Below are 16,950 nucleotides of genomic sequence, written 5' to 3' on the forward strand. Positions count from 1 at the left end.
GGTAACCCAAACGGTCTGAGTAAGCAAAACCGGAGCGTTAATATAAAGTCACGTACACTGCGTCTCGCTTCTTGCTTTTCCCCTCTTCCCATCGACTGTGCCACGCCCAGGCAGTTCTACGCAGCAACGAACTCCCAATCACCAAACACTCACCGTAAGCACTCCTTCTTCACTCCCTTTTGATCGCTGACACAGGCTATATTGTCTCTCAGCCTAAATTGCCTCATTTCAGGACTGGACAGCAGATCGCGCATCATGTCGACACCACATCCGGAGGTGCGACCAGATCAAGAAGTAGCGGGGAAACACGAAGGCGATCCTGCCTCTTCAAGTCAAGCAGAGCCACAAGCTGCAGAGAATGACGATGTCACTTCACACGGTGTTGCACCAGCTGACATAGAGGGTCAGCCCAGTGCCACGGATGAGCTCCGCGAGGTACTCAGATTGTTGAAGAGACCACCGCACGGAAATCACACCCGAGGTCTCTGCAACGACGGCCTTGTCAGATACATGGTCTGGTTACCAACACCAGACGATGAAGTAACTCGCCAAGGCGTATACGATGCCCAGCCGTTATCTCCTAGGATGATCAAGCGGTGGCTTGACCGGAAGCCATGGAGCCAGGCAGTCGAGGATCGCTTCCGCGGAGTAGACGGGCGAAATGTTCCCAAAGAGTAAGCCGTACCTGGGTATCTCCATGCAGTATGCATTTTATTCAGTTTTGCTGATCGTCAATGTTGTGTAGACAATGGTTGAATCCGCCTCCGGGGGTGTTGCCGTTCCCGGGAACGCTTAATGAGCGCATGGCTGCGGTTAAGCAGAACCAGTTAGAACGGAAGGAACAACAGAAGGAACTCGAAGAGAAGATTGCGCGTGGAGAGATTGATAAGTCTGCCCTTGAAAAGCATTGTACAAGCTGGGACGTGATAAGTGACTATGATCTTGATCCACGCTAGGGTGGTTGATGAGCTCAGTATCAGCTTCTGCTGGGCAAAGAAGTTCTGTTGCTACAAGTTGTGCCCAGAGTAGCAAAATCTACCATCAATTCACTCGTTCAGACCTTCGCCTAGAGATCCAGGCCTGACGACAGTGTGTTCTTCAAACAACTTGAGGATGTAAATACAACTCGTCCATAACAAACTTCCAGGGAGCCGACCCCCCAAATGTCCAATAAATTGTAGTCGTACCTAGGTAGCCTCGATTAAAGGTGCGCATAGCGACAGTCGGAACGAATGCCTTGTAGTCTTCAGAGAAAGTTGAGCAATAGGAAGATGCAGGAAAGTATTGGCAATGCCAGATCGGGAAGTGTCAAGACCGACGACGTCACCGCCCACTGGGCCAACCTGGACAGCTGCCACGACCTGCAACCCTCCGTGAGAGTGACAAAAGACCAGATTCAAACATTCGGGGTGTGATGAGAAGATAAGAAAATTAGGGAGGTGTATGCTTTGCATGTCGGCGGCTTCGCGCCGGCCGACTCCCGTTCCGGGACCCACTTAGCGCAGGCAGATACTGTACACTTTCAGATCGATCTGACAGGGTCTAGGACACCTTTTTCGATGCAAGCAGATCTCCACTTTCAACAACACGCTCATGTCATCTTGGCAAGCTTGAGGGTATCTAGGCGTGTACAAAGTGCAGGTGGTGTTGGCGACTCTCAACGCTACCTAGGTACCTTCCCTGGGCAAGCCTTAGCCCATATGAGATGACATCAGAGAACCTGAAATGGTTCGCAGGTGGCTGGGAGCCAAAACTAGATCACTGAACAAGAAAGCACATGCACATCGTGCAAGGAAGAAACTTAACAGATTTGCAGACTACACTAGGATAAGGCAAGCAATTTGGAAAATCTGGTGTCAACGTAGTTCAGTTTTCCCCTGTGTTAGGTGCATGTACCTGGATGTTGACGTGTGCAGCGGACGGAAAAGGATATTTCCAGACTGGTCTCAGATCTCGAAATCCCAGTACAAACGACTAGTTCCCTCGACGGCGTGGCGGAGAGTATACCGAAAGAAAAAGAATGGGGATTTCGCTGCGCGTTATGACCTGACGGGCGTTGTGGGTTCATTCCCGTGGGTTCAATGCCGAGAGAGCCTCGTGTATGTATGACAACATCACAATATAGCGCAATATGTTGAGTCAAGCGTCGGAGTTCTTGAGGTGCGTTTCTGCGAGATGACAATGATGGACTTGGCTTTACGTAGGAAGAATGGGGTCGCGTTTTGCATAAAGAGGAAGAGGCTCCCGCATTGAAAAAAGCAGATACAGACACGAACAGCTTCAACTTCATCTTCTGAGCTTCTAGTCATTCCATCAATCAGCACCAATCATGCCCAGCTCTTCGCAACAACCTCTTCGCCAGTCTGGCATCTATCATAACCTTCCTACCTTTGACTCGAGCGCAAGGGATCTGAAGGCCATAGTATGCGGAGCGACTGGAATCTCAGGCTTCAACACTATCCGCTCTCTCCTCGACACGCCCGACCGCTGGTCCAAGATCTACGCTCTATCCCGCTCACCAATCTCCAAAGAGCTCCTCTCCTTCCTCACAGACGAGCAGCGCGCCCGCCTTCAGCACATCTCCATCGATCTCAGCTCTCCCAGTGATGAGATCGCCAAATCGCTCAAAGAAGCGGGCGCGGAAGCCGACTACGTCTTCTACTACGCCTACCTCCCTCCCGGCAACGGAAAAAGCGACATGGACCCCAGTTCCGCCGAAGCTCTAATCGAAGCCAACGTGCCCCCCTTCAAAAACTTCCTCGGCGCCCTCCCAATCGCCAACATCAAGCCCAAACGCTTCTTGCTACAAACTGGAGGCAAGAACTACGGCATGCACATTGGCCGTGGCCGCAACCCCATCGTCGAATCAGACCCCCAGCCCAAACACCTCAGCCCAAACTTCTACTACCACCAAGAAGACCTACTCTTCAAGTTCTGCGAACAACACCCCGAAACAGACTGGAACATCATCATGCCCGCAGCCGTCATCGGCGCCGTGCAAAGCGCAGCCATGAACACGTTTCTCGCATACGGCGTGTATGCCGCTGTTCAAGCGCACAGGAAACAGCCTCTTCAGTACCCCTCAGACTTCCACAGCTGGCAATCCGGATACACGCATTCCACCGCCCGTCTAACCGGGTACCTGAGTGAATGGGCGGTTTTGGAGGACTCAGCCAAAAACCAGCGCTTCAACGCTCAAGACGGCGAGCTCATCAGCTGGGACCGATTCTGGAACGAGCTTGCCCGTTGGTTCGGCGTCGACACTGTGCTTGGTCCTGAGGAGGACGAGTCGAAATACGAGAGCAAGTACTTCGCTGGCGGTAAGGACTGCCCACTTGGCTACGGTCCCCCCATTGAGCTCAAACTCGCACACTCGCTGTGTAAATGGGCGGAGGACCCTGCGGTGCCGAAGGCCTGGGAGGAGATGATGGAGCAGTCGAACGGGCAGCTGACGGTCAATATCCCCGAGACGGACAAGCAGACGTTGGTCATGGCGGACTTTTCTTTTAGCTATCTGGGTACGCTGTCTGGCACTAAGGTGCGCAAGTTTGGGTTCAGTGGGTTTGTTGATACTATCGAGAGTGTCTTTGAGACGTATCAGGATATGGCGAAGCTGGGTATGTTGCCGCCTATGAAGGTCGATTCTGCGAGGGGGCTTGTGTAGGGGTAGTTGGTGGCTGTTTCTTTTCACTGCGGCTCCTCGCTCATCACTAACAATCCTTTGGAAAATCACTCTCAGATAGACTCCGTACATGCTATATATCAATGGCCATGCTGAACGCAAATCTACATCAAATCCTTCACCCGCTCTTCGCTCTCCCTAATCCACTGATCCAGCAGCTGCCTATTCCTCGGCTTGAACCCGACTTTGAAGTACTTTGGTTCAAGCGTCAAACTAGTTGGAATATCGTTCGCATCAAGGCAGTCCATGACCGCTTCGTCCCGCGGGTCTACTGGTGGCGTAAACTTGAAAGCCGAGATCAACCTCACAAAAGCAGTAAACAGCTCGCGGTTAGCGAGATGCGAACCAACGCACATACGCGAGCCGGCACCATATCCGTAATGTGGTGTTCCTGCACCATCTGGCACGTCGAGGTAGCGCTCTGGGTCGAACTTCTCCGGGTTCTTGAAGTGCTCTGCGTCGTAGTCGGCGGCGTATGCATTCATGTAGAAGGTCGTCCCCGCTGGGATGTTGACGCCATTCCATTCGATGTCCTTGATCGAGACCCTGGGGAGGCAGATGGGTATGACGGTCCAGTATCGCAGTATTTCTTTGTATAAAGCGGTGATGTACGGGATCTTCTCCTCGTGGAGACAACGCTCCCAGGCATCGTTGTTGGGGTACACTTTCATGATCTCGTCGTATGCGCGTTGTTGGATCTGCTGGCCGTGGGGAGTTGCAAGGTATGCGATACCCATGATGAGGTTGCCTGGTACGGTGTCGAGACCGGCTGATACCATGGTCAGGCAGATAGATTTGATCTCAGCTGCTGAGTGTTAGTGCGAACGAGGCCGAAGGCTAGACGCTCTCAACATACCTCTGTTCAGCTTCGCTTCTGGGTCCTTGATGATATTGCCGGTGATGCACGGTTTGTCAGTACCCTTCTCAATCCTCTCTTCCAGTGTGTTTATGAGCCGGTCCATGTACACATCTCGCCTCTTTCGGAAGCTGATCGCCTCATTGCTTTGGCTAGGGAAGAGTCTTAGAAGGGGCACATAGTCCTGCCAGTTGTTGCTTGTCGACCTGAAGTTCCCTACACCACGCTCAACATCCACAATCTCTTTCAGCAGAGGAGCGTCCTTGTTGCCGTCTATTCTGTATCCGTAGTTGAGCGTCAGACTCGTGTTCAGGGCATATCGTTGCCAGTATGCTCGCGGGTCTAGATCGATCTCCCCACCCTTACTGTCATGTAGCAGTTCCTTGATGGAGACGGTGGATTCGAGATCGATGAGAGGCATGTAGGACTGGACGGCGGGTCGGTTGAGTGCCGTGGCAGCGGCCTTACGACGGTTCTTGCAAGACTCATCCCATGGCGAGGTACCAATAGTGAAGCCTTGGGAGGAAGACACCACCTTGTGGAACGTGTGAAGCATAGGTCGAGAGATCATTGCGGATTGGTTTGTGATCCAGAGATGGCGGACGGAATCGAACGAGTTCGCGAATACGATCCTCTAGATATTGGTGTTAGCATTGATACTTCTAATGATGTGCTCAATCCATGCAAGATCCAAACTTACCCTGTTTCCCATCCTCACTTGAAAGACCGGGCCATACTTCTTCGCCCACCCTTGCGCTACTTTCGCATGGTTCGTACCAAGCTCGTGCAAGCTTCCAAAAAGAGGCAGGCCAGGGACTTCTGGCAGTCCCTTAATATGCGGTGTATCAGTTCCATAGAGCAATCTATACAGGAAGAACCCCAAGACAGCAACGCCGGCGATGTAGATGGGGATAGTCATTTTCTCGACAAGACTCGAGGTCGATGAGAAGACGTGAGAGAAATGAGAGAGGAAAGTTCGTAACCCTAGAGCAAGAGCGAAACCTAAACAGGTCGATAGCACTTATAGTAGTGAGAGAAGTCCGATGCCATGCGCTTTCTCTTAGGAGGAGATCCCTAGCTGGACATGCCGTTCCGAGGTCAAGCTCAGCATGATTAGCCTCCGTTTAACTGGCCAGGAAGGATCCGAGCTCTGGTTTCGATGGAGTAAGCCCATCGCTGCGGGGCATCCGCCGCCTGTGTCATGGTGCGCGCAGAAGCGTATGTTGATACAGCGGAATAAAACCGCGAATTGATGGTGTTGATGCTAGTGTCAGGGTGCGGAGACGGACGCGTTTGTGGAGACGGCTAACTGCTTCGGGACCAGATGATGGGCACGACAACCTTTCAGTGGGACGATGGAGCTCTTTGGCACTCACATCGAACTCTGATAGCGGAAAGAGCCTCAAAATTATATGCCAGCGGTATAGGTAGTATTGTCGGCCTCTTGCGCGGCCCCTGCCAATCTGCGACCCTCCAACGCGCTGAAATCCGATAGGCTCATCCATCTCAGGTTCTCACCGGATGCTTCAGCTTCAAACTTTGCACTAAAGCATCTATCTGCAAGAACATGCGGATCTCGGACTGCGTCATTTTGTGACTTCTGCCGCATAGTGGATAGGCTTCCAAAAATTGTAGCAGCGGAATAATTCCTTGTGCACAGGATCAGGTATCGTACTCAGCACATGTTTGTACTGCTGGTAGCTCCGCTCGCACAAAGCTCGGAGATGATGAGACTTTGATTCTTGAGACCTTTCAACGACTATCAGAGCGCTCAAGCAAAGCTCAACTTCAGCGCAGGCTCAATGCGACCCACACACTCTCCAAAGCCAACCAAAGCCTCCTCGTCTGACCCGCATACTCCTCGAATAGTAATCTCATCACCATCCTCCAAGAAAGTCCTCTTCTCGCCACCTTCTAGAGCTATAGTCTCCTTCCCGTTGTTGCTTTGCTCTAGAAAACTTCCGTACTCGGCTGGGGAGTTTCCACTTATGGTGCCAGAGCCCAGCAGGTCACCGGGTTGGAACGGACATCCAGTGATGGTGTGGTGTGTCAGCATCTGCGGGAATGACCAGAGCAGATTTCGTGCATTTACTTTCGATACCGTTGTTTTATTGCCGGTCGACGCTGAAGACGATTAGTACGTGGCAATCAAGATGATACGCAGATGTACATACTCTTAACATCGACTTCGAGGTTAATGTCGTATACACTCTTCTCGTCCTTCTCCTTCAAGTAGGGCAGCACTTCCGCATCATTCTCCAACCCCTTCGTCTTGAATGGCTCCAGTGCATCTGCGAGTACAACCCAAGTGCTGATCGTGGTGCCAAAGTTCTTCGCATTGAAAGGCCCAAGGGGTACGTATTCCCAAGCTTGAATGTCTCTCGCAGACCAGTCGTTCATGAGCACAACACCGAACAGATTCTCTTTGGCTTTCTCGATCGAAATTGGCACTCCCTGCTCATTTGACCCGCAGACAAAAGCACCTAGCTCCAGCTCGATGTCCAGCTTCTTACATGGGCTGAATGTAGGCACCTTCTTTTCTGCGGTAGGATCGAGTAATATCTGACCATTGGGCCGCCGGATAGGTGTCCCTGATGGAACTACCGAAGATGCGCGTCCGTGGTACCCGACTGGAAGATGTTTGTAGTTTGGTTGCAGCGCATTCTGGGGTCCTCTGAAGATGACGCCACAGTTATAGGCATGGTTCATGCCCGCAAAAAAATCGGTGTAGTCGCCAATCTTGAATGGGAGGTGTGCCCTGATTTCTTTGAGCGGTATTAGGGCATTCTTTTGGAGTGCTGCATTGTTCTTCAGAACATCCGGGTATGTTGTGTCGACAGAGAAGACGCTTTGTATGTACTTTCGGACCACAGAGTGGATTGGGCGGCCGAGTGCTGCAAAATCGTTCAGCGATGGTTGCGAGAAGACAGCTTGATGTGGCTGTATCGTCGAGAGTCCGGAAAAGCCGTTGTTTGCAGCAAAGACTTCGAGATCTAGTGCGTGATCTCCAATGGCGACTGCGAGCCGGGGTGACTGAGATGACGGTGTCGAGATGACACCGAACGGGATGTTGGCTAGTGAGAAGTGTGAGCCACGAGGTATGCTGAACCAAGACCGCAGCGAAGCCATGGTTGATGTCTGTTATGAAGTTTGGAAGTTTCCCGATGAAGTGAGATGATTAGATATTGACGCAATAAGTGCGTACGGCTTTGGGGGGTTTGGCAGGAGCTCAACGTTCCTTCACACAATAGTTCTTGCTACACGAGTACTCTTGTCAGGGTCAACGGGAGGACTACGGAAACTTGCAGGCTCAGATTTTTGGCCCCATAGTCTCAATCCTTGAGCCATGGTGCAGATGGTGCTTGATGGATTACCGGCTTGTGACGGATGAGGCGGGCTCGGAAAGATTCCGTCAGTTGCCAACGGACAGGGGTCATGCGCTCTCCGCCTGTGGGGTAAGCCGACGCGCGCGCTCTCTTTCTTCTCCGCTTTGCTGCTGCGACGCGACAAACGACGGAATCTGAAGCCGCCCATTACCGCACTTCGCGACTTCGCGCCTGCGTGATGGCCGAGCCACAGCTTGCCACGGCTACTGCGATGCTGCATGCCCGCAACATCCGCGCAGGTTATTTACGCATCTGGTGCCGTACGCGCGTATTTGATTATTGTCCACTGTTGTCTTCACAGAGGCTCTTCTCTGGTTGATTGATCTTCTACACACTAACGTCACGATGCCGTCTACTCAGTTTGCTTTCAAGGAGAAATACCGATACCAGAATGGCTTCAACTCTTACCATGAGTATGGGCGCGACTGCCCTGCTGTGACGACATACACTAACAATCTCCAGGACGGAAGCAGTAGAAGGCGCGCTTCCAATTGGCGCAAACTCGCCTCAGAAACCCCCATATGGTCTCTATGCCGAGAAGCTCTCGGGCACCGCCTTCACAGCCCCGCGACACGAGAACCAGCAAACATGGCTGTACCGCATCCTGCCCTCCTGCGGACACAGCAATTTCGAGCCCCGCGAGTCCAAGACGTTCAACACAAACCCCGAGAACAAGCCGTGGGAGAAGATACACTACATCCCAAACCAGCTACGATGGGATCCCTTCGATCTCGACGAGACGGTGGACTGGGTGCACTCACTCCATCTAGTGGCGGGTGCGGGTGACCCTACAATGAAGTCAGGCGTCGGATACTTTATCTATGCCGCAGGAAAGGACATGGAAGCCAACGAGGCATTCTACTCGGCTGATGGCGACTTCTTGATTGTGGCACAACACGGCGTGCTCGATATCCAGACGGAACTGGGGCGCCTCGTTGTGCGTCCGAATGAGATTTGCGTCATACCGCGAGGCATTCGGTACCGTGTCACCTTACCAGAAGGCCCGGTGCGAGGCTACATTTTGGAGTTATACCAAGGCCATTTCACGCTTCCTGAGCTGGGGCCCATTGGCTCCAACTGCCTCGCAAACGCGCGAGACTTCCAGGCGCCAGTGGCCGACTTCGACGAAGACACCGAAACCGAATGGAACATCCTCGCCAAGTTTGCCGGACACCTCTACGCTGCGAAGCAGAGGCATACACCATTCGACGTGGTTGCATGGCATGGACTCTATTACCCGTACAAGTACGATCTTGGACGCTTCAACACCATAGGCTCCATCTCATTCGACCATCCAGACCCGTCCATATTCACCGTGCTCACCGCACCAACGGACCGGCCAGGTACCGCAGTAGCTGACTTTGTCATCTTCCCACCGCGATGGTTAGTGGCTGAGAACACTTTCCGACCACCATGGTACCACCGCAACACAATGTCCGAGTTCATGGGGCTCATCGGTGGTCAATACGATGCGAAGACTGGTGGAGGCTTCCAACCGGCTGGTGCTTCTCTGCACAATGTCATGTCTGGCCATGGACCCGACGCTGCGACTCACGAGAAGGCATCCAATGTCGACCTACAGCCCAACAAGGTCGGTGAGGGCAGCATGGCCTTCATGTTCGAAAGCTGCCTCATGATTGGCGTAACAGACTGGGGCCTCACAAAGTGCCAGAAGATACAAGAGGGCTACAACGCGGAGAGCTGGGAGCCACTGAAGCCGCATTTCAAGAGGCCTGGCCCTAAGAAGATTGACAATGGTGTCTCGCCACTGGTGGCGGGAACTGAGGGTGATAAGGGCCAAGTGCCTCACTATACCTGAGCGCGAAGAGATCGGGATGTTGTACTTTTAGCGTTTGGCCCGAGTTGGCCACTTCGGTGATATTCGGTGCTTACGACCAGGCTTACTGCATTGGTATCAGTAGGATGGCGCGTCGCGATCAACAGGGTGTCGTTTCAATGCCCCGCAGCGTGGGTTTGAACAAGACAGTGAACTATGAGCATGAGTATGAGCATCATGGATCTGCCGTGTGGACTACCAAATAATGCCAAAGTCTGCTACTCATGTTCCCCTTACCCCATCGCATTAAATCCTCCGTGACACGTACTAGCAGTGTTGTCGGGCGGTGAGTTGTCTTGGTGCAGTAAAGTGCCGATGTGGAGCAAAGTCTAAGGGTCCACTAGCGTCAACAACTGCTAGAGCGCGGGGCTATCTCTCCCACTTTTCTCCCTCGACGTTTGTTTCTTCATCCTCCCTTCACCCCTCTCCCTCCCTATACCCCCAATACATCACAATAAACCGCCAGAATGTCTGCCCCCGCCCACAAGTTCAAGGTTGCCGACATCAGTCTTGCGGCGTTCGGTCGCCGCGAGATTGAGCTCGCCGAGAACGAGATGCCTGGTCTGATGGAGACTCGCCGCAAGTACGCTGAGGACCAGCCATTGAAGGGCGCCCGCATTGCTGGATGTCTGCACATGAGTATGTTTATCCTGTTATCACTACAATTACGATGCTAACCCACCCCAGCCATCCAGACTGCTGTTCTCATCGAGACCCTCAAGTCCCTCGGTGCTGAGCTCACCTGGACCTCGTGCAACATCTTCTCCACCCAGGACCACGCTGCCGCCGCCATTGCCGCCGCCGGCGTACCTGTCTTCGCCTGGAAGGGCGAGACCGAGGAGGAATACGAGTGGTGCCTCGAGCAGCAACTCACAGCTTTCAAGGACGGCAAGAGCCTGAACTTGATCCTCGACGACGGTGGTGACCTCACTGCTCTCGTCCACAAGAAGTACCCTGAGATGCTCAAGGACTGCTACGGTGTCTCTGAGGAGACCACCACCGGTGTCCACCACCTCTACCGCATGCTGAAGGGCAAGGGTCTCCTCGTCCCTGCCATCAACGTCAACGACTCCGTCACCAAGTCCAAGTTCGACAACTTGTACGGTTGCCGTGAGTCGCTCGTCGACGGTATCAAGCGTGCCACCGACGTCATGATTGCTGGCAAGGTCGCCGTCGTTGCCGGTTTCGGTGATGTCGGTAAGGGTTGCGCCCAGGCTCTCCACAGCATGGGTGCCCGTGTCATCGTCACCGAGATCGACCCCATCAACGCCCTCCAGGCTGCCGTTTCCGGCTTCCAGGTTACCACCATGGAGAAGGCTGCTTCTCAGGGTCAGATCTTCGTCACCACCACTGGTTGCCGTGACATCCTGACTGGTGTCCACTTCGAGGCTATGCCCAACGACGCCATTGTCTGCAACATCGGTCACTTCGATATCGAAATCGACGTTGCGTGGCTCAAGAAGAACGCCAAGTCCGTCACCAGCATCAAGCCCCAGGTCGACCGCTACCTGATGAACAACGGCCGCTACATCATCCTCCTCGCCGAGGGTCGTCTCGTCAACTTGGGATGCGCCACTGGTCACTCTTCCTTCGTCATGTCCTGCTCTTTCACCAACCAGGTCCTTGCCCAGATCATGCTGTACAAGGCCTCTGATGAGGAGTTCGGCAACAAGTACATCGAGTTCGGCAAGACCGGTAAGCTCGATGTCGGTGTCTACGTTCTGCCCAAGATTCTCGACGAGCAGGTCGCCCTTCTACACTTGGCACACGTCAACGTTGAGCTCTCCAAGCTCAGCGACGTTCAGGCCGAGTACCTTGGTCTCCCTGTCGAGGGTCCTTTCAAGAGCGACATCTACCGTTACTAGATTTCTTAATGTCCAGCGTTTGGGAAGTTTCAACACGACGTTATGAACTTCGATGATACCACTTCGAAAAGTTGTCTGTCTTCAACGGCATAGCATCGAGCCTGGGGCTCGGCGGGGTTTGGTCGTTCAAAAGGCGTTGTTTGCAATCATCTACTTGACCCTTCAACCATGGTCAATACCGATGATGATACCCTATGTAAGAGTGAGATATGGATAAAGATAGACTGCGTTATCCACGCAGCATAAGAACAGTAACAGGCCACCGATCTTGACGGTGGACTGAAGAATGAACAATAACGGCGGGCCTCCATACCCGCCTCAACAAACACTTCGTCGATCCATGACTTCTCCCGTGATCAACGTACAGCTACATAAACTTTCGCCACGAACACAGGCATACTCTCATCGGGCCTCACACGAAGATGCAAGAAGTACTCCTTGCGTCTATTCTGACATGTTGACGTCTGCAGTGCCCAAACGTTATTCGTTCTCGCGTCCTCCACATCCATGCCGTATCGCACGCATACGTCAAACGCAACAGACGATCGTACACACTCACAACGTTGCCCAACATTCCAGCGAAGAAACCACGAGACGCATGTTCCGCCGCTAACATCGGATCGGACATGTCGCTGCATGCACGCCACATCAAATACTTCCCGCTCAGCATACGCAGTACGCAGTGTATATGATGCAGTAACAGTGGACGCAAGGAAGTCACCGCAGCGAAGAATGTGTCAGGTATGCTCCTGCAATGTAATGTACGAACGGACGACACGTTGCTATGCGTAGGCATGGCGGGCCGATGTAGCTTTAATCCCATGCATTGCATAGTCTGACAGGGAGTGACAAAGTTCGATACATCGGATTGAGAAGTAAGTTTGGTCTTGCTGTGGTTGAGAGGCGAACGGTGGTTGCTATAGCGTTTCCCGCGCTCTTCATGCGGGAGGACCGATATATCGTGTCGGAATGTAGTACGATGGAGGGTTTCTCCGTTCGTGACGGCCAACTGCAATGGGGTCGGTGGTATACGACTCTTTAGGTCGAGGAAGCGAGGGCCTTTTGCTCGTGCTTCTGAAGACTACACGTGCAATTCATCCCCATTCCATCACTATTCCATTCCTCACACCTCCCCACAGGCAAGGCAGGCCTAACCCTCCATATCATAAACCGACAAGTCCATCTACCCCAACATCTCACAGACCAAACGGACAACAACATCCCTGCCCCAACCCCGTTCCACAACATGCTCCGCCTCCGCCTCGCCCCTGCCTGCAGAACCGGGTATCTGGAACCACGACATGGCGATTTCGAGGCTGAGCAACTTGAAACGTTAGACTCGTCCTCCTCCAGCCTCGTAACATGTTGTGCGTGTGTGGGGAAAGAAAGGGAAGCTACAGCGTGGTTACACGGGGGTCTTGCATATCCAATATAGATCAGAGGGGGAAGTTTTGGTGAGATAGATATGGCTTGGGGGGATCCTGGCTTATTCAACAGGAACACGACGTTTTTGGTGACATGTGGGGTTGAGACATGCGGAAAGTTTATGACGCCACGAGAGAACTGCGTGGTGACATCTGAGGCTGATTTCGGTACCGTAGAATAAAGGGTGTGGAGATGGGACAGGGGTTGGCGAGAACTGTAATGCTGATGCGATGCGCGTAGTTTGGAGTTGCGAACAAATGTACGTACTAAGGAAAGATATTACAATTTGTTAGAGCTAGAAACAATTAATAATTAGAGATAATTAAGTATATTATAATTAATCTACTATAAAAGAAAGTTAGAATAAAATCTCTAGTTATATACCTAAGAGCTAAGTAATTACGTGTCTGTAATTAAGTAATTACAACTACTCTCTAACTTTAATATACTCTCTAGAGTAGCAAGAGTATTAATCTACTCTACTAAAATTAATTCTATTAAATCTACTATAATTAGTATACTCTAGCAGAGTCTAGGCTTAAGAATTTAGAGCGTAGTAGTAGGTTGCAGCCTAACTAAGCGTTTAATTATGCTTAATACTAATAGTAGTAAGCTCTTGCTTATTTAAACAAAGCCTAATAGCCTAGAAATTAACTCTATTAGTTTAGAAATTACCTTATAATAGCTTAGAATATAGCTAATAGCTATAGAAATCTAGGTATCTAACTAGTAAGAGACAATTCTAATAGCGAGATCTAGGCTTCTAATCTCTTCTAGGTAAGGTTTATAGCGCAATTAATAGCTTAATAAGCTACGCTAGCTTTCTACGTAGGTGCGCGCTTAGACTAGAATTAGAGACTTTATAATAATAAGTTCTCTAATTCTTCTCTCTTCTACTATAATTATCTACTTCTATATTATTAAGACGCTTAAGCTAATAAGCTAATAAGCTACCTATCTAATTAACTTATCTACTTAAGATTCTTAGCTCTTAAGCCTTAGCGCTCTTAAGCCTCTACGCTTAATTCTTTACTCTGCTTAATACACTACTCTACTTACTTCTCTACTCTACTTACTTCTCTATTCTCTCTATTACTATAGTAAGTTCTTGCTCTTATACCTAAATTAGTAGCTAACTATTATAATTTAGTCTAATAACCTAACTTCTAACTCTAGCTATAAGTGTTAGCGCTCTAGCTTCTACTATAATAGCGTTCTACGCTCTAATTACAACACCTCTAGTAGTAGTAATTATAATACGCGAGCTAGCACTTAGCGTAATAGCGCTTAGCGTAATAGCGCTTAGCGTAATAGCGCTCTACTTAATAGTACTCTATAGTTAAGCGCTTAACCTCTCTACTACGCTTAACTTAAAGACGCTACTACTTAAATTCTACCTCTCTCTCTTAGAATAATAGTAGCTAATAGCCTATTCTCTAGTAGCTTTATATAAGGTAATTAGGCTTCTAACACTTAACTATCTTAGAGCTTTATAAATTCTAATAATTAACTAGATTAGAGCTTTAAGATAACTAGTAGTTTTAGTAATAATAACCTCTATAAGAGTTGTAAGTAATTAGAGTTATACGCTAAGCGTGCCTGCTTAGATTGCAAGGCCTCTTAGTTTAATAACCTTAACAACTAGAACGTCTAAGAGACTATTAAGCCTATTTCTAAGAGTAGTATCTTTATTACTAATAATGCTTTCTAGACTTAGAATTTAGGCCTTTAGCAATCTAACTATATTAAGAACTAAGGCGCTTAAGATTAAGAGAAGTAAGCGTCTCTAAGTAATAGTTATAGTTATAGTTACTCTTGTAAGAAATCTAAAGCTAAGGCTTTTATATCTAAAACTCTTCTAGATTATCTATACCTAACGTACACTAGTTATTAGCGTAAGTAAGTTAGAGTGTTACCTAACTACAACGCTCTTTAATTTTCTAAGTATAAGCGTTATATTTATTAGTAGCTTCTTAATAATATTTAAAAAGCTAATTATTTTAAGCAACTCTATTAGGTTGCGCGTTGTTTATTCTACAACTTTTATAACTACTATACTACTAATTAAGATCTATATAATTACTTTATAAGCTTAGTAGATTACTATAGTTCTAAAGTAAGTTTATAATTCTCTTCTCTTTAGCTTTTTTTAATTCTTTACTAACTTAATAATAGCGCTAGAGCACTAAGAACGCTATTAAGTATTATAAGCAGCTCTATTAAGATCTCTACACTTATAAGAAGTAGAAGAAAGAAGCTAAGAGTAGTTCTAAAACACTAGCTAAATTATTAGGTAGAACTTCTAAGTTCTTAGGCAAGAAGAGCTTAAAAAGTACTCTGCCTACAACTTCTTAAGACTCTAATTAACATAGTGCTTATAGTAAGTCTATAATACTAAGTAAGAGAATAAAAGAGATTAATATAGGTAGTAGTTAGATGCCTCTGCCTATAATTCCCGCTTAGAGTTATCTACCTATAGCCTTTAATCTAATACTATAACACTTAGGCTATTATTATTAGAGCTTATTCTAGTAGCTACTACTACTAACTTTCTAGACGTAGGCTTCTTAATTTAGAAATTAGCTACTATAGAATTAGTAGTAGAATTAGTATAGTTATTATTAGTCTTAGTAGCGTAACTACTAGTCTTAGTAGTATAATTATTAGTCTTAGCTACGTAATAATTATTCTTATTATTATAATCTCTAGCTATATAGTTATTAGTCTAATAGCTCTATATCTAGTGTTGCGAGTAATAGGTTCTATTACTATACTTAGCGTTAGCTAGCTAAGGCTAAGCACGCTAAGACGCTACTACGTGCTAAGTATAATTAGATACAGCTTAAGATTTGTATATAGACTTAAGCTACTAAGACTACTTATCTATAAGCTTAGGTTAAGAACTTTAAAAATAGCTAGAATAGTAAGCTAGCCTTTAATAAGAGTAACTATAAGAGTTATAATTAGAGAGATTAGCGCTATAGTAGTTAGTAAGTTAGTAGCTATGTAGGTTAGTCTAGTAGAAAAGTTTAGTAATTTCTCTACTTTGTGCTTGCGTTAATTATTAGTAATTACTTCTCTATAACTAGGCGCTAGTTAGAGTAACTAAGATTTAGCTTAGGTATAATTAATCTTTATAGTAGTAGTCTAAATAAAGATCTCTCTACTCTATCTACTTCTTAAGAATTAAATGTTATAAATCTTATAAGTTAAGTAGCTGTTTAAACTTCTTAAACTATTATTAGGTAAGTAATTTAGTTAATCTATCTATAAGCATAATTATAGTTTCTAAATACTTAACCTTAAATAATTCTTTAGTATATTTCTGCTATAGCTACATATTCTAGATATTAATATACCTAAGCTAAGTGTTAATACGCTTATTCTTTCTAATAACTAGCCTAATTATCTACTAATTATTACACTAGATAGTCTAGAGTTCTCTAAGATTAAGCGCTAGCTTCTTAAGAAAGCGCCTAAGCGCTATAGCTTTCTTAGTAGTGTACTTAAGAGTAAGTAGCTCTACTTCTATAGTAGAGGTAGTAACTATACTCTGCCTTATAGCTTTCTAAAAGATTATACCTCTATATAATATAGTAATATAGCTATAAGATAATTAGTAAGTCTCTAGATTGTTAGCAAAGAATACGTCTCTAGTAATTATTAGATTAGGCCTATTATAGTTGCTGTACTAGATTGTATTATAGCGAGTGTAGTAGAGATATATAATTACTTACTCTATAGCCTTCTTATACTTATTACTTAGGTTTATAAGAAAGTGTAAGAGCTTTAAAGTAGTATACACTATATCTAGTTAGAGTATAATTACTATATAAAGTATAGATCTAACTATTTTCTAGTATCTCTTAATCTTAGGCTTAGTTACTTCTCTAGTGTTC

At 47.9% G+C, this 16,950-nt stretch overlaps 5 protein-coding genes across 5 annotated transcripts; 3 read left to right on the top strand and 2 right to left on the bottom strand.

Annotated features, from left to right (window-relative positions):
• Positions 1-2,329: 2,329 nt before the first annotated feature.
• J4E88_003218 (uncharacterized protein) lies at positions 2,330-3,664 on the top strand (the record flags this gene model as incomplete). Its single annotated transcript, XM_049396871.1, has 1 exon — positions 2,330-3,664. One exon carries the CDS (start codon positions 2,330-2,332, stop codon positions 3,662-3,664), a length of 1,335 nt encoding a protein of 444 aa, XP_049257213.1.
• Positions 3,665-3,786: 122 nt separating this feature from the next.
• On the bottom strand, positions 3,787-5,457 carry J4E88_003219 (uncharacterized protein; the record flags this gene model as incomplete). Its single annotated transcript, XM_049396872.1, has 3 exons — positions 3,787-4,487; positions 4,539-5,172; positions 5,239-5,457. The coding sequence occupies 3 exons, from the start codon at positions 5,455-5,457 to the stop codon at positions 3,787-3,789; spliced, it is 1,554 nt and encodes a 517-aa protein (XP_049257214.1).
• Positions 5,458-6,309: 852 nt separating this feature from the next.
• On the bottom strand, positions 6,310-7,667 carry J4E88_003220 (uncharacterized protein; the record flags this gene model as incomplete). The annotated part of the gene is made up of 2 exons (XM_049396873.1): positions 6,310-6,662; positions 6,713-7,667. 2 exons carry the CDS (start codon positions 7,665-7,667, stop codon positions 6,310-6,312), a joined length of 1,308 nt encoding a protein of 435 aa, XP_049257215.1.
• A 602-nt stretch (positions 7,668-8,269) lies between these two features.
• On the top strand, positions 8,270-9,743 carry J4E88_003221 (uncharacterized protein; the record flags this gene model as incomplete). The annotated part of the gene is made up of 2 exons (XM_049396874.1): positions 8,270-8,337; positions 8,387-9,743. The coding sequence occupies 2 exons, from the start codon at positions 8,270-8,272 to the stop codon at positions 9,741-9,743; spliced, it is 1,425 nt and encodes a 474-aa protein (XP_049257216.1).
• A 485-nt stretch (positions 9,744-10,228) lies between these two features.
• Positions 10,229-11,626, top strand: SAH1 (S-adenosyl-L-homocysteine hydrolase; the record flags this gene model as incomplete). Its single annotated transcript, XM_049396875.1, has 2 exons — positions 10,229-10,400; positions 10,449-11,626. 2 exons carry the CDS (start codon positions 10,229-10,231, stop codon positions 11,624-11,626), a joined length of 1,350 nt encoding a protein of 449 aa, XP_049257217.1.
• Between the last annotated feature and the right edge of the window lie 5,324 nt (positions 11,627-16,950).

This window comes from Alternaria novae-zelandiae (genome assembly GCF_023758075.1).
Source record: "Alternaria novae-zelandiae strain BMP 2774 chromosome Unknown scaffold_5, whole genome shotgun sequence".
In the NCBI taxonomy this organism is placed as follows: Eukaryota; Fungi; Ascomycota; class Dothideomycetes; order Pleosporales; family Pleosporaceae; genus Alternaria; species Alternaria novae-zelandiae.